This window comes from Vollenhovia emeryi, unplaced genomic scaffold, assembly GCF_000949405.1.
Source record: "Vollenhovia emeryi isolate VEMERY1.0 unplaced genomic scaffold, V.emery_V1.0 DF939143.1, whole genome shotgun sequence".
Lineage (NCBI taxonomy): Eukaryota > Metazoa > Arthropoda > Insecta > Hymenoptera > Formicidae > Vollenhovia > Vollenhovia emeryi.
Window position 1 is genome coordinate 1,495,592 of NW_011967223.1, and position 23,876 is coordinate 1,519,467.

The 23,876-nt window shown below is 46.2% G+C and overlaps 4 protein-coding genes across 8 annotated transcripts in view; 2 read left to right on the forward strand and 2 right to left on the reverse strand.

Annotated features, from left to right (window-relative positions):
• The first annotated feature begins 838 nt into the window (after positions 1–838).
• On the forward strand, positions 839–7,819 carry LOC105566671 (oxysterol-binding protein-related protein 9). Its single transcript, XM_012020855.1, has 13 exons — positions 839–1,165; positions 1,310–1,525; positions 1,636–1,860; positions 1,935–2,010; positions 2,357–2,446; positions 2,544–2,661; positions 2,814–2,923; positions 5,005–5,034; positions 5,111–5,273; positions 5,389–5,663; positions 5,755–6,149; positions 6,523–6,750; positions 6,842–7,819. Exons 1-13 carry the CDS (start codon positions 1,058–1,060, stop codon positions 6,932–6,934), a joined length of 2,127 nt encoding a protein of 708 aa, XP_011876245.1. The 5' UTR covers positions 839–1,057; the 3' UTR covers positions 6,935–7,819.
• Positions 7,820–7,950: 131 nt separating this feature from the next.
• Positions 7,951–9,662, reverse strand: LOC105566673. Its single transcript, XM_012020858.1, has 2 exons — positions 9,395–9,662; positions 7,951–9,232 (listed from the first exon to the last, which is right to left on the reverse strand). The coding sequence occupies exon 2, from the start codon at positions 9,165–9,167 to the stop codon at positions 8,028–8,030; it is 1,140 nt and encodes a 379-aa protein (XP_011876248.1). The 5' UTR covers positions 9,168–9,232; positions 9,395–9,662; the 3' UTR covers positions 7,951–8,027.
• Positions 9,663–9,707: 45 nt separating this feature from the next.
• On the forward strand, positions 9,708–13,828 carry LOC105566672 (protein DENND6A). The gene is made up of 10 exons (XM_012020856.1): positions 9,708–9,955; positions 10,039–10,340; positions 10,412–10,733; positions 10,852–11,124; positions 11,183–11,368; positions 11,441–11,691; positions 11,755–11,945; positions 12,008–12,276; positions 12,349–12,561; positions 12,641–13,828. Exons 3-10 carry the CDS (start codon positions 10,587–10,589, stop codon positions 12,839–12,841), a joined length of 1,731 nt encoding a protein of 576 aa, XP_011876246.1. The 5' UTR covers positions 9,708–9,955; positions 10,039–10,340; positions 10,412–10,586; the 3' UTR covers positions 12,842–13,828.
• Positions 13,829–16,432: 2,604 nt separating this feature from the next.
• The window catches only part of LOC105566674 (synapse-associated protein of 47 kDa-like), a 77,681-nt gene continuing 70,237 nt past the window's right edge, over positions 16,433–23,876 (reverse strand). For 3 of the 5 annotated variants that reach the window (XM_012020861.1, XM_012020859.1, XM_012020860.1), the window contains one exon: positions 16,433–18,756. In XM_012020861.1, the coding sequence (XP_011876251.1) occupies positions 18,566–18,756 (191 nt within the window). In that variant the 3' untranslated portion in view covers positions 16,433–18,565. Of the gene's footprint in view, positions 18,757–21,379; positions 23,603–23,876 lie in introns of those variants that run through there. The other 2 variants (XR_001009303.1, XM_012020862.1) reach the window with 2 other exon arrangements.

The following is a 23,876-nucleotide window of genomic DNA, read 5'->3' on the forward strand; positions in this document are numbered from 1 at the left end:
TTCCATAAAAGCTGCAAGTCGATTGGCTACACATTTCTCGAAACTGGAACTTGAACCAAGTTCTAGCATCGTGGACACAGGCCTTAAGAAATTGACTAATCACAGTCGCGCATTCTACTCATACTTGACCGTGATTGGCCAATTTCTTAAAGCTTAGGGCTTAAATCATCTATTGTAGACTGGGACTAAGGTTTAAATCTCTATTGTAGACTGGGGCTTAAGCCCGTATCAGACTACGGATTGGGATTGGGATTAAATTGAAATTTAACTAATCACAGTAAAGTTTACTAATCTCTAGTTCAGTAACTTTTATTCTGATTGGTCAAATTTCAATTTAATCCCAATCTCAATCCGTAGTCTGATTCGGGCTTTAGACATGCATATCTAAAGCCCGCTGCAGACTTTTTCCTGCTGGATTGCTTGCGATTTAGTAAATTACTGGAAATTCTGAGTGCTGAGTGGTGCAATGATAGTAATTTATTAAAGTAGACGGCTTAAGTGCCCATCTACAATAAAGATTTAAACCTTTAAGCCTCCGCTACAATGATTCTCGGTTCTGTCTACAATGGTCGTAGTCGTAAGAATAATCGACTGCGATTGGTCAATTCTTATCGAGCGACTACGACTACGACCATTGTAGACAGAACCGAGAATCAGTTGTAGCGGAGGCTTTAGTCCCAGTCTACAATAGAGATTTAAGCCCTAAGCCTTAAGAAATTGACTAATCACAGTCGCGCATTCTACTCATACTTGACCGTGATTGGCCAATTTCTTAAAGCTTAGGGCTTAAATCATCTATTGTAGACTGGGACTTAAGCCTCGAACCGCCGCGCATGCGCGTAAAACGCGACCAGTCTGACAATCACTGCGCGGCATGTAAACGGAGCGAGTCGCGGGGATGCGACGATTTGTACCCGAGATTAGGCTGACGTGATAATATTCCGTTACTCGCGGAGCCTCCGTGATTTCCATCGCGATATGCGCTGCGAGAGACGCGAGAGTCGGTAGGAAGTCTCGTCAGGCCGGTCGGCGACTGCGGCGAGGACGGTAGACTGATATGTCGACGATGGAGGGCTCGCTCAGCAAGTGGACGAACGTCGTCAACGGGTGGCAGTATCGATGGTTTGTTTTGGACGACAACGCGGGCCTCCTGTCGTACTACACGGTAAGGACACCCGCGACACGTTAAACGCACGGCGCTTCTAGTTCCCCGAGCGCTCCGGCGGTCCCTGCAGTCCCTCCCCGAGCGAGCGACCTTTAGGTTATCTCTGACTTTCCTCCCTTATCTCCCGTTTTTTCTCCGCCGCAGAGCAAGGAGAAGATGATGCGCGGCGCGCGTCGCGGCTGCGTGCGACTGAGGGGCGCTATCATTGGCATCGACGACGAGGACGACAGCACGTTCACCATAACAACCAACTCCTGCAAGGACGACCCCAAGACGTTTCACTTTCAGACGCGCAACGGCGAGGAGAGAGAACGCTGGGTCCGCGCATTGGAGGACACGATACTCCGCCACTCTCACACGGTACGCGAGTGTACGTTTGTCATACACGCGAAACCAATTATATCCTTGGCATATAACGTTAGGAACAGTAGAATGTCGTAAGGTCCTGAAGTTTGATACGATTGTCGCAGCGATGGGACCCAAAGAAGTCTCCGCCCAAGCAAGATTTCGATCGCAAGGTAGCCGAGGCCGACGTTTACCTTCAGCTTCTGATCGAGCAGATCAAACTGATCGAGGACAAAAGGAACGCGGCCGAGGACGAGGAGACTCAGAACAAGTTTTCCGCCGTCCTGTCGCACGCCAACGCCATGCTGAATTCCGTTAAGCATACCATTGTCCAGCTGCAAATTGCCAAGGTAGTTTTTGCGTCGCTTTGTTGCACGCACCAGTGTCTCGGTATAATTGTGACGCGTTTGAATGTTGTCTCCAGAATACGGCGATACCTGTTAACGGAGTGTACAGAGGACCATCGAATTCTATACACGTCTCACCCTCGCTTCCTCATGGTGAGATTTCCGATACAGGATGTTTCTCGGTTACGGGATCATTGTTTATGGCTGGTCATGGTTTTACAATCGGTACAAGACCCTGTCACGTCCTAAAAACACCTATTCACGTGGCTCGCCGAGAGGCACGGATCGATGAGATAAAAATGAGAGCAAACAAAATAGAGCAATATTTTGCGAAATCGGCAGATAAGTCTCAAGATTTGCGCACCGCAAAAATATTAAGGGGGAAGGGAGAGATTATTCGTGATCTCCTGATCGAGAAACATTGCACTTCTTTTCTAGCTTTATAATTGCAAGTGCGCCTTTATGCCTGCGAGAAACCACTCTAACAATTTAATTTCAGTTGCAGCCAGTGCGCCCGAGGCGACGGTGCAAACCGGCATCGAGTTAGGCTCCGAATGCGTGGAACCGCGAGTACCTACGTTACCGAATGGTTAATGTCTGCCTGCGATAATTATTCTGCATGCTGCATATTAATTGAACGAGCTGTCTCGGGCTTAATAATGACCGATGCCACTTTGCATCTTCAGTTGTAGATAGAGATCTACCGGTACCGCAGTTCTCGTACTCGTCCTCCGACGAGGACGACGATTATTTCGACGCCGCGGACGAGATACCGACTCCGGCAGTCCAGAATCATGTTACACTGCAAGTATAAAGCAATCTCTAAAAATAGTCCGTTACCACTTTCGTCCGTATCTCGATGCGTGCGATCTTTGGCATATTGAAGTTTTTGTTTTATTGAGGAGCTCGTATTTGTACGGTCTCCCGATAAAATATGTTAAACGTTTCTGTTTTAGATATTCAGATAATGAGCGATTACATTCGTCTATGGACAGCGCCACGGGAGATAAACGCAAAGAGCCGCCGCTGCCGCCTATCAAAGGCGACGGATCAGTCGATTACGATGGTGAGTCGATACTTTCATTTTGACACTGTGCTGTCACCTAGTTTTATTTTTCCCGTTTGCTGCCTATTAGTAGAAATTAAGCAATCGTCATATTTGTCAAAGTAACATATCGGCATTCAGATCTTTAGTTTTCAATTTGACGCACTTGTAGATTTAACTATTTGAAATTAAGTATTTTATATTCGGTATCAACTTGAACGTTCCGGCAACTGATGTGCCAGTCCCGCGGCTCTACAGTTTTGCATTCTCAAACTTCCTTCGCTAATAGCCTTTATTTTTTAGAAGTGTTTTAGGTATATTAAATCTTTTACCGAAAAGATTTTAAATAACTTAGAGATCCATGTGTTTAGATAAAGACTTAAAATCCCACGTAACTGCATGAACGGATTTCACGTTATGAAATAATTCGTGTAAGATACAAGCCTGTACGATTTCTTGTTCCCATGTCGTTGGCAGGGAATGGAAGGTAAGTGTTCACTCTAGGAGCACAAAGTTACTCGTACCAAATTATGCGCGACTCTTAATCAATCTGCAATTTGTTGAATACATTTGAGTGCGTTACATAAAGGCTCAAGTGGCGAGATAAGAAGATATCTGGGGCTCGATTCTTGAATTCGTTCCAAGGAGAAACGTATGCGAAAATTCAGGGTGTCAATTCTGTATCTTACACTATAGTGACGATACTAAAAGTGAATAACTTTGTCTCTTTCTAGCCGTCCCCTTAGAAAGAGACAAAGTCGCTCACTTTTAGCATTTTCACTATACAAGGTGTCACATTCTACGGTACAAAAAAATTTTCAATAATTGGAACACTATTGCAACAGCATATTCCTGAGACCAAATCAAGTAAAAAAATCCTGTACTACTTTTCCCTCCGACAAACAGTTATCGAGATATCATAAGCTAAACATTGAAAAAGTTATAAATTTTCTCTTGAATATCTCAAAACGTATTAGGCAAATGAAAAAATGTTTCGGGCAAAAGATGTTCATATTAATTAGTAGAATAAGACAGTATAATAAACAACAGGGGGTTCCATTAAAAAAATTGAAAGTGACCTTTACGTGACCTTCAAGCAACTATTCAAGGTCAAATTAACGACACCACCTTATGTCCGCGTTGAAGCCATGCAACTTTTGCCTGAAACATTTTTCTCTACGACCGCTCCCTGCAAAGTTACGAGGGGAGATCCGATTGAAATGTGACACCCTGTATTGTAAGGTACAGAATTGTCCCCCTGCTCGTACAGAAAAGTTGTGGGTCGATTGGTTGTTCGCGTGGTTTTTAAGCAATCGACTTTCAACTTTTCTGCGCGGACACAGAACTTTCGCGTGCGTTTCTTTTCCGCGAATATGAATTGAAGAATCGAGCCCCAGTGATTCTGTAGAGGATTCGTAGGGAATGTTTCGCGCGCATCTACTTCGCAAGATAAACGGCGGGCAAGTTCAAGTTGAAATCGGTGCCTCCCCGCGCGACACACGCATTCTGCTCGTTGATAATGCAGGCTGTGTTTAGCATACCCCGTCTGTTTTATCCACCGTAACCGCTATTGATCCGCCCGCGATCGTGGACACTAGACTTTTTGACGTACGAGTTGACGTTTCGCGAGCGCGACGCGCCGAGACGCACTCGCGGATGCCTCCGTGTCTCTTTTTAAAGTGGCAAACAAGCGGAAGAGGAGGGACGATGCTTCATTGACGCGACGATGAGTGAGGAACGAGAGCCCCGGTGGAACTTTGCGTTCTGCTGTTTACGTACGAAACAAAGTGTCCGACAAAGTACCTCGCGTTAGCAGAAAACAATTTTCGATCCTGGGAATAAGGAGCTTAGGAATGGATACTAGTTGGTCTATTTTAGCCAGACAACATGTTGGACATAACTTCAAGTCGTAAGTTTTGCGTGCCACGGGTATAAAATGCGATGGGAAATTCAGGTTAAGTTGTTGCCCCGATTGTCCCCTCTGTGCGCTGTGTATTATCGCGGCATAGGAGCCACGGGCTAGAGTCCGGCCGTCCAGAACGCATTTTTCGCATAGATATTTGTACCGCCACTTTAAATTGCCGTCTTCTTATCTGTTGCAGCTCTTTACGAAGAAGAAAGCGAAACCGAAAGTACGTAGTATGTTTATCAAGCGTAAGGTATCGTAAGGAAATAATATTGACGTCCCTTTGCTCTTGTCGTCCACAGTGGATTCCATGGAGAGTCACGGCTCAGTCGTGGCTCATCTTCTGTCCCAAGTGAAGATCGGGATGGACCTGACGAGGGTCGCCCTACCGACGTTTATTCTAGAGCGCAGGTCACTCCTTGAGATGTATGCGGATTACTTTGCTCATCCCGATCAATTTGTAAGGTACTTGCAGTTATCTAGTTCAATAAGACTGCTCGATATCGTCTTGCGTCTGTCTCGTTGCTCTGTGACGAGCTCTTTGCTTTCTGGAATAATACCGTCCTCCTGCATTTTCCAGCATTGCCGACATGCCTACACCTCGCGAGAGGATGGTGCAAGTGATTCGTTGGTACTTGTGCAGCTTCCACGCGGGACGCAAGTCCGGCGTGGCTAAGAAGCCGTACAATCCTATACTAGGTGAAATTTTCCGCTGTCATTGGAACATACCTAATGTTAGTCCGTCTGATAGCGCCGCAGATTCCGGCAGCCGTCTCGTGTCGGATGGTCCTGTACCGTGGTGTAAGGAGAATCAGCTCGCTTTTGTCGCCGAGCAGGTTTCTCACCATCCGCCAGGTGAGAAGATACTCCGTTCGGTCCAGCAATTTATCTCGCAAAGTCGCCCACGGGTCGGCTTGTCTAACCGTTAACCCCCGTTTGATTGCAGTTAGCGCATTTTATGCCGAGCACGTCGGGAAAAAGATCAGTTTCGGAGCTCACGTTTGGACGAAGAGCAAGTTCTTGGGCTTAAGTATAGGGGTACACAATGTGGGGAAGGGCTGGGTAAATGTGCTGCAACACGGGGAGGAATACGTTTTAACTTTCCCTAACGGTTATGGCAGATCTATCCTCACTGTACCGTGGATAGAGCTAGGAGGCACCGTAACGATAAATTGCGTGCAAACCGGCTACCACGCGACGGTAGAATTTTTAACAAAACCTTTCTACGGCGGTAAACGGAATCGGATTACATGCCAAGCCTTTCAAGCGGGAGACAAAAAGCCGTTTCTCGTTATAAACGGAGAGTGGAGCGGGGCGATGGAATGGAAGACGTTTGATGGCGTAAGTTGTAACATTAGACTTCAATTAACACAACGTTAATTAGATTAAACGCTGCAATGGCAGTTAGAATATTTGCGTGTCCTATATAATAAGCTGCAAATAACGAATATTAATGTACGTTGCATAATCATTCGTGCAAAATCTGAATTTTCTTAAACGATCTTGTCTATCGTGATTAATTTATCGGAAGAAAATTAATCTGGAAAACGAGTGTGGGGAAAATTCATGCTTACAATTACAAAAGAAGACTATAAGTCGGTATTATCAAAGTATCGTCGGTTTCGTGCATAGGAAATGCACAAGCTTATTTTGGAAATCCATCATTACGGAATGCGAGCCATTCTTCAATTGTAACATCCTTATTTTCTTACAGAAGAGCGAGATGTTCGCTGACGTCAGGGAACTTAGCACGGAAAGAAAACTGGTTAAAACGGTATGCGAGCAAGACGAAAGTGAATCGCGAAAGGTTTGGCGTGACGTGACAGTTGGCCTACGTATCAACGACATGGATAAAGCTACCATGGCGAAATGCGCAATCGAGCAGAAACAACGAGAAGAAGCGCGGCTTCGCAAGGAAAATAACTTACCGTGGCCGACAAAAGTAAGCGGACGGCGGTTTTTTTTTATTCGATCTCTCCCGTCTGTCTGTTGCATAATTATCGCTAATCGGCTCTTTTTCCTTTCTTGAACAGCTTTTTAAGGAAACCAAAGACGGTGGCTGGGTGTACATAAGACCTCTTGTAGACAGACTACACAGTTCTAGCGATCAAACGAATGTTACCTAACTATACATGCGTATTACGTGACAATTTTAGATGCAGCACAATACTAGAAGAGAAATCGTGGCCTACCGCCTGTAAGAATTGTAATATCAGGCTTAATTCAAAAGACACACCTTCACGTTCGAAAGATTTCGGCGAATATTTTTATGCCAGTTCTTAGTTTAATTAGGAAAGAGGTAATGCAGTAACATCCACTATTTTACCTTTCGTATCACGTTTTAAGTTTCGTTTTAATAAAAATATTCTGTCGACAATCGAATGAATATTTACGATGTAAAATTGTATCTCTTCTCTTTTTTTTTATTCTTGGGATAATTTCACACAATATCGTAAGCTTCTATTATATCCACATTTCAAGTATATGTACGTATGCCAAGTCTTTTATATATGTAACATTTGTTGACGTTGCAATTTCTTATCATGAATGAAATTACATGTACAATTTACGCAAATCTGTTATGATATTGTGCGGAGATTGCATGTCATATACAAAAGTTGTTTTACGATGTCACTGGTCGTGAATAATGCGATATTCTAATTATGGAATTAATTATTTTTGCGCAATCCCAGATCTCTCATTTGGCAAAAATAAATTTCCAGTGTGTAAGGAATGACTCGCATTCCGTAACGATGGATTTCTAAAATAAACTTATGCATTTCCTATGCACAAACCGATATAGCAATAATACTTGATACCTTATTCTGATTTGTAATTGTAAGTACGAATTTTTCCACATACTGATTTTTCGAATCGAGTTTCATGTTCAAATAAATTAATCACGATGGACAATATTATATTGTAAGATACGTACTGATAGTGCTACTAATAATAATACATGTTATTTAAACACTGGAGAGATCCTCGAACAATGTACTCTTTGAATGAAACATTCCTACCATATTTCTTAGCAACAGAGAAGTTGAACATTTCCCTTAAATCCTTTTGATATCTTAAACAATTCTTGAATTATTTAAATATTTGTTTTAATGAGTTATCACGTTTATTTAAGAGAAATACGTGCGGTAGACAGTTTTTTATTACATATAAAAACAGGTATACAAAATATATATAATAAAAGTCAACATTGGACGGTATTTAGTTCGCGATTTCTTGTAAGACGATGTAACCGAGAAAGTAGTCTGTACCAGCGGTCCTATAGATATGAGGCAGTCGTTTGGTCGACGACAACAAATACTTTAATCCAGCTTCTATCAGAGCCAGACCTACTTCGTGATATTTAACATTCAGATAATTAGCAACTATAGTAACTTTATTTGTCTCGTACTTGTATAAAACTTTGGCAGCGCATTTCTGCTGTAGGGACACAGTCGCGGTGTCAGTATCACAGGCCGCTTTGTCATCAGGCTCTGTAATTAAATTTAATTTGCAGTCCATCGGCTTTATCGTGAGACAATGAGCCTGTTTGCCGACGGACGTTTGCAGGACAATCTCCTCCCCTAGGATCTCGCTCAGCGAGTCTCTCACGAGTGTCAGAAAGTCGCTGAGCGGATCGGTAGCCCTCACAATAGACAGCGCGTCATTCTGTGGCTTGTAATCTACGCAGCAGTTCCACACCTTGAACAAACTGTACGCGTGAAACGTTCCTAGGTGCAGCAAGCATTTGTTACAAGTCAGCGTCTTGTTCTCTACGCGCACGTTGTCCCCGAAGACGCTCCTGTGCAACACGGAGAAGCAAGAGCCGTACAGATAATCGGTTTCCCGCGGCTGCACGCTACTCGGGGCGGCGTCGCAGCTGTGCTTGCAGCAAAACCACTCGTCCGGGTCGTATTCTGTATCGGGTAGAGGCAGGAACCTCTTGAAGCCGATCGACTCCGAGACGACGCTTTTGCAACAGGCGCACAGTATGGCACATTTTGACGTCTCGAACAATAATTTGACATCATCTAAAATAGTCCGCGAATAAGTGCTCGCTCGAGCCGACTTGTTCAAGTCGGTTATCACCTCCGTGCTAAAAGACCCGAACGCGGATTCCGACGGCGCGGTCTGCAGACGGAAGCAGATCCAGTTGTCGACTATGCTCAACGTGGACAGGGAGCTGGGTATAACTTTTGCAGACGGCAATGAGAAGCTCACGCTACGGTCCTCCACTGTTAACACTACGTTGCTTTCCAGGAGCCTGACTCGGACGTTTCTCAAGCGGAGATCTTCCCGTATGGAAATGAACACGTTGCAGGATTGCAGGCGCGGTCTCAGCTCCAACGTTATAAGCTCCATCGCTTCGCATCGTCCGGCAGTGAAACCGCATTATCGTGGGTGGAGCAACGCGTCGTTCCACAGTTCTGGAAACGCGGTGCAAAATATTATCATGTGCGCACGTACGATTGTCGTATACACGCGTATTTAATACAGCAAATAAATACAGCTGCATGACGAACGGTACAGAAAGTATTTCAACAACGCGACAGCTGTTCACGACAGTTTTGCAGAAAAAAAGTACTCACCAATGACGCGTCTTGCGGGCGCACATCTCGCGCGCGACACGTGCTTGCCAGTGAAAGGCGCGAGGTTATGAGAGGTGCAGCGCGCTTCCGCGTGAAAATTTACAACAAACCGTATTCTCCTCCGCGAGATCGCAGCCGGAGAGAAACCTGTGGATTCAGTGACTTTCCCAGGCAACGCCAGGCCCCTCTCTTTCTCTCTCTCTCTCTCTCTCGCCGCCGCTAGAGCCGCGAGAGTAGACGCCAACCCGCCTCTCGCGTTTCTCGCGCGCTGATCAATGCATACCGAATTCCCTATTAGTCGAGAGTCGCCCGTCGGAGCGTCCGGGGCTCGTCGAGAAATAAGGAATGCGCCGCGAGGCCGAGGCAGCTCGGACGTGACGGTGGCAGCTCATCGCGGTGGAACGGAGCAGCTCGTGAGCGATTCGCCCCCAGGGTCGTCGACGCGGGACGAGTACGAGGTTGGAATTCTCTCTCGGGCGCCGCGGGCTGGTCGCGCGGAGGTTATAAACATCTGATCGCTGGTATCCGGACGCTATGAGGACTCACTTGGACAAGGCGAGGGTGAGTGTCGCGTGCGTGCGTCACGCGGGGCGCACGGCCGTCGACGATTGTACCGCGAGCTGGACCGCTGTGTTGCTCGGCAGATCGCGACCCGGAGACGGGAAACATATGGAGGCAGTTGCGTGCGCGCGGCCAAGTGCACCGACACGAGTAAACGCGCTGCCCGCGCGGCGTTAAGCGTGCCTGCTCCCGGCCCGATCAGCCTCTGACTCAGCCTCCTGGTGAACGGGGCGGATTCAGTCTCCCCCGAGTAATCCGCCAAGCGGGGCACACGCGGAACTTGGCGATCGGCCGTGCAGGACGTTCGAGGATTAGCGCGGGGGAATCGAACGAGATTTATAGTCAATGCGTATATCGAGTGATATGCGGGTATACATGTAAAGTGGTAAGTTGCCCCTTGGCGCGGATTCACCCGAGCGCTCGCGCGATATTGAAACCGGCTTTCTCGCATTTCAGCTCACATTCCGCGACCTATTCTAACATGACATAATTGTTAGTCAAGTGCCAGTGCAAGTGTCAATACAAAGTTGAAGATAATCATGCTGTACAACGACGAATGGCATACGTAGTAATACACGAGGCGGATGATTATATGCTAGATTAGTAGGATAAAAGTGGAAAAGAGAGAACAATGTCAGTTCCTTCCTGCTCAACAAGTGGAGTAGACAATGAGGTCACCGAGGAGCCAGCAGCCTACGAGAAATGGGAACGTTTCAGGAACTGGGTGCATTGTATATGCATCGTCACCTTCGATCTTGAGCTGGGCCAAGCTATAGAGGTGCGACGCGACGTCTACGAACTTACGTCGTCTTCTTTCCTCTAATATCTAATTAATCACGTACCGTCCAAGTACTTGTCTCGCAGATATCGCAAGTGTCCCTTCTTTTTTGCGACAGGCAATCTATCCGAGTCATGTGAAGCTGTCGGAGCAGGAGAGATCCAATGTCTGTTACCTAGCCTTTCCCGACTCCAATTCCGGATGTATGGGAGATACTCAGTATCACGTAAGAATAAGGCAGAGCGGCAAAATGGTGCAGGAGACCAACGCTATCAAGGAATACGATAGGAAATCACCGTCTTTTCTACAAACCGATAGAGATTATTACTGGGGATACGTGTATTTCCGACAGGTGAAGGACAAGTCGTTGCCAAGGGGGTACTTTCAGAAGGTGCGTTTGTACAGATCGGGACTGGCGACACGCAATTAATTGTACGATATCGTTTCAGAGTGTTGTCATAATTACAAAACTGCCGTTTGTCAATCTGTTCGGTGAGGTGTGCGCTCTGATCGCGCCGGAATTTTTCGAGGCCGGCACAGCGCTCATGGAAGCTGTGGTGCGCGAGATCGATCACTGGCCCCCTCCGGCCTCGGGCCAGATAGTTCACTTGCCTCTTATCGGAGTGTTGTTCCAGGTAAACGAATTCGAGAGCTACGCGTGTTAAACGCGTATGCACTGTGCGTATTGAGGGATATGATTATTTCAGACATACATCCCGAACCAAAATTACAAAGCCGCTGTTCCATCGATCGCTGCCATGGAGCACGCACCGAACAGTCTGCGCGAGCCGCGAAGACTGATGCTGACGTCAGCCTACGAGGGCGACATGTTTCGGAGCCTGGCCAGTGTTGTTAGCTACGTGCATTTACTGTGGGAACTGGTGCTTCTTAGCGAGCCAATCGTTGTAATGGCAGGCTCGCCGACCACATGTTCCGAGATGGTTCAAGCGCTTATAGCGTAAGTGCCGTGCCGTGGCCTTGTTATACATCCTGCGCCTACAATTTTAAACACGTTTTCCAGTATGATCGCGCCGTTGAAGTACTGTGCCGATCATCGCCCGTATTTCACTATTCACGACTCGGAATTCAAAGAGTACACCACGGACTCCCCGTCGCCGCCCGCTGTGATCCTAGGCGTGACGAATCCATTCTTCGCCAAGACCCTGCAACACTGGCCGCACATCATCCGGATAAGCAACGGCAGCAACAGCGGTAAGCTCTGTGTGGCGGTTAATCGCTGGTGGTGCGTATGTGTTGAAGATTTGACGTTTCAGAGGATCAAAAGTATAAGATCAAGAGATCGGAAAATCTGAAGGTGCTGGACTCAAAGCCGGGCGTTTACACTCAGTACAAACCCTTCCTGCAAAAGGACAAAACTATACTGAAGAAACTGTTCAGGGGCATTCAGACGAAACGGCCGGGCGAAGTGCAGACCGCGCTCTTGAAACGTCACCTGATCGAGCTGACGGAGAGCTTCATGATTCCGCTCGAGAGATACATCGCGACCCTCATGCCACTGCAGAAGAACATATCCCCCTTCAAGGTGAGAATCAGTTGCCAGCAACAAGCAATTGCACAATCAGTCCATACGATAACGTCCATTTTTTGTCTCCAGGCAACCCCTACACCACAAATGTTCAATCCAGATGACTTCCTAGCTAGCTTAAGTAGCTCCGGTCCCCAATTAACTACAGGCATTAAAGGGGACTGGGTAGGATTGTACAAACGATTCTTTCGATCGCCGAACTTCTCCGGATGGTTCCACACAAGATACATGGAGCTGAGTCAGCAGTTGCAAGTCAAACAGTTGGAGAAATTGTCGCAGGCGGTACGAATATTGATATTTTCCCCTTTGCACGTTTCTCGTACTTCCATTACAAGCTGTTATCATTTTACTAAACGGACAGGATTTGAAAACGTGGGTGCAAGGGAAACAAGAGGTGGAAATAGTCGACATGATTCTTAGAATTCGCCAGAAGTTGGAGAGAAGCTGCATCGATGACGTACCAATCGATAATTCGGTAAGAAAGAGACTGCGAGAGAGAATGAACGACATCACGCATGTATTGCCGGATGATTTAAAGGTAATTTTAAGACACGAATCTTGACAGTACGAGTATGTTATTAATTACAAAACTCGTTAACGTTTATATTTATGTATTTCTAAGAGCCGGGTTCGTATTTAAGTCAACTCAAAAAGACGTAATGTGTAAGATGATTTTAATGCTCTGTCTCCTTCCTACTAACGTAAATGAACGAGCGAGAAACGTATCGCGCAGTTACAGCAATGAAATTGCATTGTGCTAAAAGAGAATTATACGTACTTTAATCTGCAACTCGAAATACTCGCCGCAGACGGGTCGACGAAGTAAATCCATTGTGTATGTAACAGAAATTAGTCGTGGAAACATTTTCTTACGTAGGCATATGTAAATCACTTAACCCTTTGAGTACGTAACAATACTGAATGTCCAACGTGGCCGGCACTCGACTGGTAATAAGAAACACGATGTTCTTTTTCACATCGAGCTTATCGAGAGATTATGCGACACGTAACTGAATTTACTAAAAATACTTGTCTTTCCCGCGAACTTATTACTCTACTTCTGATATTATTTATTTATTTATACATATTTATATATATATAAATTTATTTATACGTAAATGAACTCATGGATAAATTAGAAAGGAAGTACGTTGAACGCGCCCACGGTATTCAAAGGGCTAAGTACTTCAACGCTTTTATACTCGGAACATATTTCGTAAATTCATGTGATCTTCGCTCCGTTAAGCTTGACTGATTGTAGACTCACTTGATTTTCCTTCATAATGCCAATTCGATAGCTTCCATTCTCGACCAAGTCATTCCGATCAATGATTTTGTATACGCGGCGATCTGTTTTGTCATCAAGTATCTGTCATACTCTACTTGGAGGCAGTGAGCGTCAATAATAATTGTAATCTCATGGAAATAGGCATGAATTTCAAATGGAACATGTGAGATTGAAAATGTTAAGCTGTGTACATACATTTTTAAGATCTGTAAATATGGGTACAAACAATGCGTATATAATAAAAATTTATTTTAATATATATATATATATATCTGTAATAAGATAATGAATTATTACATTTATATTTACAATTTGCAACGAAACGCTTGTTAGCATTATAGAACGCAATCCTTTCGTTTAACCTTTGTTTTATTATATTTTACTGGAACCATAGTATAACTAGTAGGTCCACTCCGTCATTTGTTTCGTTTTGCGTCGATCCCTTCTGTGCATCCGACATTGTTTTGGGCAAATCAATGAGAGAACAGTTATATGTGCGGCAGTGCAGCTTTGACACACCGCCACACACACGCCGCTGGATTGCTGCCCAAGATAATGGCGGCGCACCACGTGATCGGGACCGCAAAGGTCAAGGGAGCCGACAGGGAGTGGACCTACTAGTTTATACTATTGCTGGAACGGTACTTTGCAATTGGGTATTGCAGCTGGAAACGACGCAGGGCAGACGAAACAGTAGCTTATATAAGAGGTAATATTTTATTTTATTTCTTACTCTTTTATTGTTACATTCTCCGAATTACATTAATAATTCTTTTTTTCAGTAGTTTTATCTTAATGCTTGCGTCATTATATTCTCGTTATAATATATCCATAATATATTATCATACTTTCAATAGAGTCTCAACAACACACATGTATATGCATATACTTGTCGCAGGTGTGACAAATATAGACACATATATGTTTATCCATATGTATACATGTATACATATACATATATGTATATATAGGTATCCGGTGTATGTTCATTTTCTTTTTTTTTTATGAGTGTGAATGCACAGTACCGTAGGATAGCTTTATTACACAATTAATTCACAGAGTTCACTTTATTATTCTGCCGAAGTACACCTCGATTTCTGGCCATCGCGTTTATCTCCCGTCGCTTTCGCGGAAGGTAGGGCGACGTTTCTGCGCGCGAAAAATTCGACGTCATATAAATCTCGCGTGCTTTTTTTTTTCTCTTCACCTCGCTTCGGCCGGTATGTGGGAGGAGGGGGAGAGGGGGGAGAGAGAAAGACGGGGAATTCTCTTTCTCGCGATTTTTGCGTCTGTACAGTTGAAGGATTCGGGAGGGAACGAACGGGGCACGAGAGAACCCGCGTATAATACAATAAAGAGAGCGGATAAATGCGATTTATCGCCTTTGCATTACTTCGACAGACTTAGGCCTGGGTGAATTGCGCCTCCTTAAGTAAATCTTACAAGACTTCGCCTATCGACTAAAACACGAATGGAAACTTTACAACGAGCTCTTCACTGTGCTTCCTCGTTTTTCGTTTTATTGGGAAAAGACGAACGCGGACGAAGCAGCGTTTTTCCTTTCTTCCTCGGCGGGCTCGCGCGGCCGCGGTCACAGCCGGACGCGAGCGGACTCCTTCTCGAGTCGTGTGAGAGAAGTATTAATATAATAATACACATCATATGCGGCCGCTCGCCGCGCGGTTCTCTGGAGAAACGGTCTCGTCGCATCACCGCGGTACTCCTCTCGCCTCGGGGGAGGGGGGGGGGCGAGTGGGGCGGGGGTGGCTACTCGAAAAGAGAGGGGTAGAAAAAGTCGTGGCGTATAAATTGACCGAAAACCCGGACTTGGCGCACGATGCAAAACGAGCGTCTCGAAACGGGGAAACGCAAATGCTCCGACTTGCTCCTCGCCCGAACGATTCATTACTCCCCGAGGCAGGATTTATAGCGGGGGAGACCCCGGGGACCCCTTTCGAGATCTTGTCTACAAAATAAAAATCTAACGCGCGCGAAGATCCGCCTCTGCGCCGAACGCGATTCTTATCGCTCTGGTACTCTCCGCGAAAATACCCCTGTATCCTCAGCGTACATTTAGCGATTAGATGTAACGACCCGATCCACATTTCACAATGCCAGTTGGGCATAGAAATCTCGTCAGTCAGACGATCCGCGTTTAGCATCCGGGGTGTACGATGAAAATACACGACAATATCTTATTTCACATTTTACTCGCCGAGGCTTATTACAGCTAGACGCAATACCGAATATTAGTACTATACACTACTAAATAGCACATAGAACCGAATAGCAATGAAATTTGTGGGCCCACGCTCTCTTCTCCCTACTATAAATCCAGTTGCCTTCGCTCCGATCCGACGTTCGTTCACCTCTGCGCGCGTTCTCCGTTTTATCATTCGTGCCATCGACGAGATCTCGTCGTTGCATTATTCGACGCTACGTATGCCTTCGAACGCGACAGATTTTTCTCTCTCTCTCACGGTCCAAGCTAAACCCGTTTGTCTGCACGGAAAAGATATCCCTGTCGCATTCTTCCTTAATAATTTGCGTGCGAGGGTGGGTGCTGTCCCGCACGATTTATCAACGCTACCGCTCGGTAGATCGCAGTTTCGCGTAACGCGAGATTTTATTGTCGCAAGAATCTCTCCCCGACTGCGAAAGTCAACTGTTTCTTCCTGTCTCCTTCGTTGGCAGGGGACCATTTGGACGGTATGTCGCACGGAGAACAATGTTGCACCAACAAAATGTTGCGCCGCGCGTCCTCCGGGACGTTGCCGCGACCCGAAACTGGAAAGACCCCCGTTCCCGCCGGCGTGCTTTGCGAGTTTTACAAATGAAACAGCGGCAGCATGTGCTCCATCGGAGTTTTGTCAATGCAATGATTTATTGTTACGATATTTCATCCGTACAGACAACGCGAACATGTCATACTTACAGCGAATAATTCACTTTGACACAATACAAACAACGCATAACGAAACACTTCCATGATCGACAAGAACGAATTCAAGAACGACACACTCTCCCCTCGTCGTCGTCGTCGCCGCCGCCGCCGTCGCCGTCGACGACAATTCTCGCATCTTATCTACAGATTTCGCCGGAAACGTACAACAAAAGACATCGCTAAAATCTAGTGCCTGTCCGCTTTCGTAGGATATCTCGCGCAAAGTCACGGCGAGTGCGTCAAATTGCAGACATTAAGCGGTCCTTTGACATGCTTTCGTAGACTGCGTCGCCTCGCGATCGGCAATAAACTGCTGGCAATCGACAACAAAAGCGGCGTTGCGATAATACGTCGGTTTACGAAGAAGGAACCGGCGATCGGCGACGCATTCGCGTCTCTGGTGGTGCTTCAGAACGTTTTACTCGCGAGCCGGGAGGCTTTCTAATGTACATGTTCAAAAATTGCGAAATGACTCTTTTCCAATTGTGTCCGAGGATCGTTAATTTTGCGACCCGTTGCGCCACCGGTCGCCGCAATTGTCGACCCGCGCTCGAAACGGTGTCCTTCGGCACACGGCAGTGTAATTTATCTTGAAAAACCGTCGATCCTTCGACCACGATGAAGAACGTTCGCGTGCGAACGATCGCACTCCCGTGCAACCCCCGTCGACTGTGCCTCAAATTAATTTTACTTTAATATCACACAACTTTGAAGACATTTGTCGTTATAATCAACATTATGCTCTCGGGCAACAGCGCCCGATAATTGACATAAGCTTGTGGTGTTAATTAATTCATATTAGCTCTCCAGCATCCATTTTTCTCTCTGGCGCTGCAGCAGCCGGGCGCTACTCTGCAAATACGAAGATGGAAGCGTGAAGATTCACACGCATCTCGGACGAGTATACGTTTGACGAAAGTATAATCGTACGAGTGCGCGGGTCTTTCTCCTCCATCGGCAAGCTGTAAAACGGCCACCGTGTTCATCGTGCTCGAGGATCGTAAAGAAGGTGCTTTTCTTACCGAGAAATTAAATAGAAACGAAAGAACGGGGGAGAACTCTCGTTTCTGTCTCTTTCGCTTCTGCCCTTTGTACGATCCCCACTTTTGCCGTTAACAGCGGTGATTTCCCGTGTGTCGAGAATATTTCGTGCGGTTTCCGGTTTTCATCCCTACGCCTGGCCTCCTCCATTTTATCCCGATGCGCTTCTCGAGGACGAGTCTCAAAGAATCTCGACGTCGTCTTCACTCGCGTTTCTCTCCCTCAGGAGATCGGCGAAGATGGATCGAAGTGTGTGCGAGGGGGCCATCTCCCTTTCGAGATGCCAGCGACTACGTTCTCCCTACGAGAGGCTTCGCGTATTTCATTTGATGGGGATGTCTTTATGCGGAGACAGTCGCGAAACGAACCAAAATAAAAGATAACAACGCGCGGGGAGCTTCTCGCTTTTCCATGTAAAAGAAGCCGAATGCGAAAGGAATCCTATCGGCGATCGGGCTTCTACGTGTCAATATACGGCGAGATTGCCATTCCCTGAAAAGCGCGAATTCCTCACGCAACGTCATGGAAGGAGAACGAAGTCGAGATCGGCGAAGGAAATTTATCGCTCTCGCCAGACTCGAGTTCTTCTTCTTACACGTTAAAATCATGCGAATGGAACAAGCTGTCTTTGGGTCAAATGCATACAACTAGGTTCGCCTTAAAAAAAAAACAAAAAAACAATAGCGTTACGATATCGTAGAATGAACGCGTGCGCAAGGTGCGCCTGAATCCATCAGCCGAGTCGATCTCCTCGGTGGGAAATGAAATCGGCGATCGAGAGACGACTCGCGAGCCTCGTCGAGGATCGCTTCGCCCTTCGTCTCTCTCGTTCTTGCACGGCCCCCCCGGTCGGGAGATCAACGAGCGACTGATAATGTACAAAAGAAATTCGCTTCTCCGTATCAGAGAGAAAGTTCCAATGCGAAAACCAGCACGCCGATCTCGCTGCTCTCGCGCGGGATCTCAACGTGGGAGCGACCCTTTTATCCGGTCACGAAAAGGATCTCCCCGGTTCACTTGAGGTCCTCGTCGTCCTCGTTGGCGAGCAGCTCGTCGATCTGCTTCTCCCAGTCATTATCGCCGACCGCGATGTCTTTGGCCGTCGCGACGCTCCTCTCCTGGCCGCTGCCGCCGCCGCTATTGCTGCCCGTTACAACCTCGTAATCCTTTAGCTCGGCTTCCAATTCACGTTCCCAATCTTCTTCTGCGGAGAGGCACAAGCAGCGTTGTAGCTATTTTGCAGAGAGGGCCACACTCTGGTCTTGTTTGTCTGTCTGTTTCGTCTGTTTGTGTTTCCGCGCTGAATATCTGAGTTTCTTGCGCACGGAAATCATTTTATGTGGTATATCTTTAAGTGTGTGTATGTATGTGTACATGTGTGAGAGTGTGTGTGTGTAAAAGTATCGGGACTGGACGGGCAAAACTCAAATTACAGGACTGGAGAAATCAAAAGGGATGGAGAAAGAGAACGCGAGAACAACGGAAGCGAGAGGGAAAGGCTTCGACGTTCATGTTTCGAAAGCTTTCGCCCTGAGCTCGGTTCGTTAAGCGGGTTAAAGACAATGATATGTTAGTAGCCTGATAAAGAGAGAGCGAGAGAGAGAAAGAGAGAGGAGATATTACACGATTACGACCGCGATCGCTTTTCTTATCCTTTCTGCGCTTACGTTTCACGGACAACGACGGCGACAACGACGATGTCTGTTACACGGTGACCGATTTATATAACTCTGGAAATTACAGCGAATTGCCGGGAGGAGTAGCTAGAGCTAATCACGTTTCGCTTAACACGTACTCGTTACAAAAGTGGCTGGCTCACAATTACAAAAGTAATTAATCGGGATATCGCGACTTAAATGCTTCTGGAATGCAATTATCCGTAGGTACGCTGTCGCGCGAGAATAAACCTCGTTTCGCTCTAAGCCGGCGGTGCCTAAAGTCGTGCTGCAGACAAATATAAAGCTATAAAACGGCGAAATCAATATTTCGCATACCCGCGCAAAGAAATAGCGTGTCGAACGTAAGAACGAGTAATATTAGTCCCGGAGGATCGCTGTGGAAACAAGCGGAATGAAAAATATCGAAGTAAAAAAATGGAATTTAATTTTCGGCGACCTGTAGCTCGCCCGAATCAAATTTTATATAAAATTTCATTTTAAATAGCGCGTACGTACGATCCCCCCCTCTTTTTTTTTATTACAGTCGCGCCAGTTTGAAGGCAGCTTTCGGACACCGCCGCGCTATAAAATGATCCGTCGTTCCGGCGCGAAATTATCTAATACCGTCGTGCGTACGTTTAAAACTCGTACGGGAATAAACTAGTGATAGTAGGCGTATAATAAATATATATATATATTGCGGCCCCTCTAGGAATGCCTAACTTTTAAGTAACAATCTCATGCGCACTTCAAGTCGCATCGCATCGTCTTAGCCCCGTGTTGCGCTCCAACTGCTGAAACGAGCTCGCGGATTTATCTTAAGACGCAGCTTAAACGTTCCTGTACGCAGCCGTCTCTAAGGAGAGTAAATGAAAGAGAGCGACAAGGTACGGGGTCATCTCGCAGGACGTTTCTCTCCCTCGAAATAACACAAGTTATCGAAGACGCTTCGCAACGTGTCCGCGCGAAACCGCTCCCAAGTCTATCGATTCGTCCTCACAGCGCGTCCGGCTACGATAATCTCGATCCCTCGCGCGGTAAAAGTCGCGCGGGGAAAAAAGTGTGCACCGAGAACCGAAAGCCATAATTCTGTTGTCACCGACTTTTATCGGACTGCACGAAACGAAAGCGGATAATCCGATGTTTTCGCGCGAATCTACGTCCCCTCCCATAAAACTGCGCGCGGTATACTAAATTTAAAAAATAGGACAAAATGCCGTGAGGCGCGAGAACCATTGTTTTACTTTTCTCACCGTACTGCCTATTATTTTACTTCACGCGCCTACGAGTCCTTTGAGGTGGCTCCTGCATAAACCGACCCAAAGTAGAAAAAAATTGAAATTTAAGTATGCTGCAAATTTTATCTATCAGTACGCGAAATTTTAGACCCGGACGCCGATGAAATAAAAGAAAGAAGAAATGTTAAAGTATTTTTTAACATTCCAATAAACACTGAGTAACAGTTACATAACATCAATATTATAATTCCCTACTCAACAAGATAAATGTAATATAACACCCATGTTATATTCGTGCAGGAGCCACCTTAATTCTATTTTCCAGTCAACTTCACTTTAAGTGTAAAGATTTAATAAATAAATAAAAAAACGATGTAGCATATGGCGAAGGCTCGCGATTTGAACAACACGTATGGAATGTACACGATTTTCTCAACTAAAAAAAAAGAATTAAGTTTGCTTATTTCATTGCGCGGTAAAATACTCTAAAACGTACGTACAAAATCGAAACGCAGGTGTCACCATTAAATAAAACGATCTCAAGCGAGCGATCTATCACCGTAATACTAAACATCGACGCTTCCCTGCGATACTAACTCTTAACAGAAGAACGGAATTCTTAACGCTATACTTGGATAATTCACGGGACGCGCGACCACGCATCGCCGCGGGCGGGGTTTTACCGATTGCAAAAGTACGTGGCGCTTTATCCTTTCTTTTTCGCGACGGGCAACCCTACAGACGCGTCTCTCGCGTAAATCCTCGCGATGGACGCATACAAATCGCTCGTCAGACGCGCTTACCACCCAATCGTTCTTCGTCCGCGTGGAAAAACTCGCCGGGCGCGTAATTAATTTATCCCGTTCCGCCTTGCCCGATGGACGATCGGGCGCCGCGCAAAACGGATATCAATTAGCCGCTTTTTTTTTCATTTCGAAAGGAAAAAATCGCTACAATAGCTACACCACCCACGAGAGTGCCGGGCACCAGCGGTATTATAGCTCGTTTCCCGGTAAAACACGTATTGTCATTCAACGAATTTTACAGCGGCGCGATAAAAAAATCCGAACGTCCTCCGCCGAGAAGCCCGGAGTCTCGCGAGATCGTCTCTCGTCCCACACTATCGGATATTCGTCTCTCTGGTACGCTTCTAGCGAGAATCTACCGATTTTCTTTGCGAGAGATCTGATTATCAGGTGACACAGCGAGTGGATGTCGCGAGGAGGATCCACGGGGGAAAAGTTTCAGATCGAAAAAGATCGCGCCGCCGCCTTTATATTTTATTTAGCAATAGTATATATATATATATATATTTATACATATATTTCTCTCTTATTTTTCCTTAGATCTCCATTTAATTAATCTCTTACGAAGATATACCTATAATTAAGTTTGCGGTTTGCGCAACGTAATCTCTCGCGTTTCATCAATAACTGCGATATACTTCCCGATTTGTTTAGTTTTACTCGATCGTTTCTGCGTTTAGTTATATGCTTTACAAAGACACGGAGAGAATCGAGAACAGGCTAGATTAATTGGAATTGATACAGAGAAAGAGAGAGAAAGAGAGAGAGAGAGAGAGAAAGAGTGAGTGTGTGAGAGAGAGAGAAAGGGGTAACAGCAAAATGGTCAAACATACAGACGTAGCCGAACATCTTTTTGCCACCATTCCGGTTGTGTATGCTCGTTATTTTTCTTTCCCGTTCTTCGTTCTCTCGCGGAACCTCCCTTTTATTGTTGTGTTTGCATCTGCTTTATTCATTATGTTCGTGTATGCGCGCACAACGTTTCGACGTGACGACCTGTTGTTTATCCACGTTTCCGCTTTTCTCTCCGCCGCGTTTCATCTTCGATTCTCGCGACTCTCGACGAGCTCGACGTGCCTCCAAACCGGGGCTGGGCAAACTTTCAGATGCGTCTACCCGACACAAAAATTGAAAATAAAAAGAACGATAGCTTTTGTAACATTTTCGAAAATAAGATCGCAAGTGGCCCGGCGCTTAAAATACTTTTCTCTCTCTTTTTCTGTTGCGAACTTTCGCCCAGCCCCGACGCCAGCGTTTCGCGTCAGCCGCATCGATTCTCTGTTTCGCGTCATCAGCCAGTCGCGACGTGAATTGTCTCCGAACTCATTACCGATTCGGGTATTAGCGCTTAATATCAGTGCGACGACCTCGCAGCGCGACAGTAATAACAACGATAATAATCGCGGTACAATCACGCGGCATTGCCTCGTCGCATACGTTCCTCTCGGTTTGCTTAATCCCGCTGCGATACGCGTTACAGCGTTACGTGCGCTGATTGCGAGCTTGTCGCCCCCGTATACCGGAACTGAGCATCCCTAGGATGCACCCCGTGACACGTGGATCTGAAAGGATCGCAAGGATCGCACGGGAATATATCGCGCTTGTCCCGACGAGCTAATAGCTCGTCTCCTCGAGCACTCGAAAGGTGCGCTCTCTCTTCATGGAAAATATAAAAGTGCCCTCGGCGCCCGTTCGAGACATTTCAGTCCTCTTCCACATGAAAATAACAAGTCGACATTTTTTTTATATAAATCGCCCGAGTGCTCTAAAGTCACTAACGTCGATACGAAAAATCAGAAAGCTCAGCAAGCGCTACTCCACGTGAAAAGTTTTCTCCACTAGACTAATTAAGTTTATGTCTCAATGACGGATCTAATCGCCTAATGTTCTTAAATCGGACCTTGCTGTTTCTTACGCACGTTCATCTCGTTCCGCAGTCATAGAGGATGAGAGGAGGCGCTCCACATTTTGCACGCTGACTTCTTCGTCGATTCGTACTCGACGTGACGTTTAATCGAGCTGATCCTTGCGACTGGCGGGCCGCCGGCGATCGGAAACGGAACAAATATCCGCGAAGAAGGAACACGCTGTTCGTCCCGTGGAAACGTTCGTGCCGGGAGGGGGTGGCTTCGCGATCGAACGTAGCGGGAACAGAAAATAAAAGAGAAAAAGAAAGAGAACAAAAGAGGGGGGACGGAAACGGGAGCGGGAGGGGGAAAGAGCCGCGAGAAAAGGTTCGGTATCGCAAGAACTGAAATTGTCAGTTTTCGAGAGTGGGAAGCATGTATATCTCTGAGGGGTGTGCTTTGGATAATGGCATTTGGGGGGCACTCTCCTCTTCTTTTAGGCTGTTGACAAAATAGAATGAAAAGCGGTCGTTTAGTCAGAGCGCCCATGTAAAAGAGAGAGAGAAAAAAAAGAGAAAGAAAGAGAGAGAGAGAGAGATGTTCAAACGCAACAAGACGTTCAACATCGCGACAACGACATGACGCGCGTCGGAAGGGCACACGTCGTTGCCACACACTCAGAATTCGGAAACAAGCAATCCCTAAAGAAAGCACAGACAGGAAGATCGAAGGGATGTACAGAGAAGCTACGTAAGAAACGACACTAGCTTGGTGG

Coding starts and splice junctions, on each gene's coding strand:
- LOC105566672 (XM_012020856.1), top strand. CDS start 10,587: ATGTCAGTTCCTTCCTGCTCAACAAGTGGAGTAGACAATGAGGTCACC. Junction 10,734..10,851: donor AGCTGGGCCAAGCTATAGAG/GTGCGACGCGAC, acceptor TTTTTGCGACAG/GCAATCTATCCGAGTCATGT. Junction 11,692..11,754: donor ATGGTTCAAGCGCTTATAGC/GTAAGTGCCGTG, acceptor CACGTTTTCCAG/TATGATCGCGCCGTTGAAGT.
- LOC105566673 (XM_012020858.1), bottom strand. CDS start 9,167: ATGGAGCTTATAACGTTGGAGCTGAGACCGCGCCTGCAATCCTGCAAC.
- LOC105566671 (XM_012020855.1), top strand. CDS start 1,058: ATGTCGACGATGGAGGGCTCGCTCAGCAAGTGGACGAACGTCGTCAAC. Junction 1,526..1,635: donor TACTCCGCCACTCTCACACG/GTACGCGAGTGT, acceptor CGATTGTCGCAG/CGATGGGACCCAAAGAAGTC. Junction 5,274..5,388: donor CATCCCGATCAATTTGTAAG/GTACTTGCAGTT, acceptor TGCATTTTCCAG/CATTGCCGACATGCCTACAC.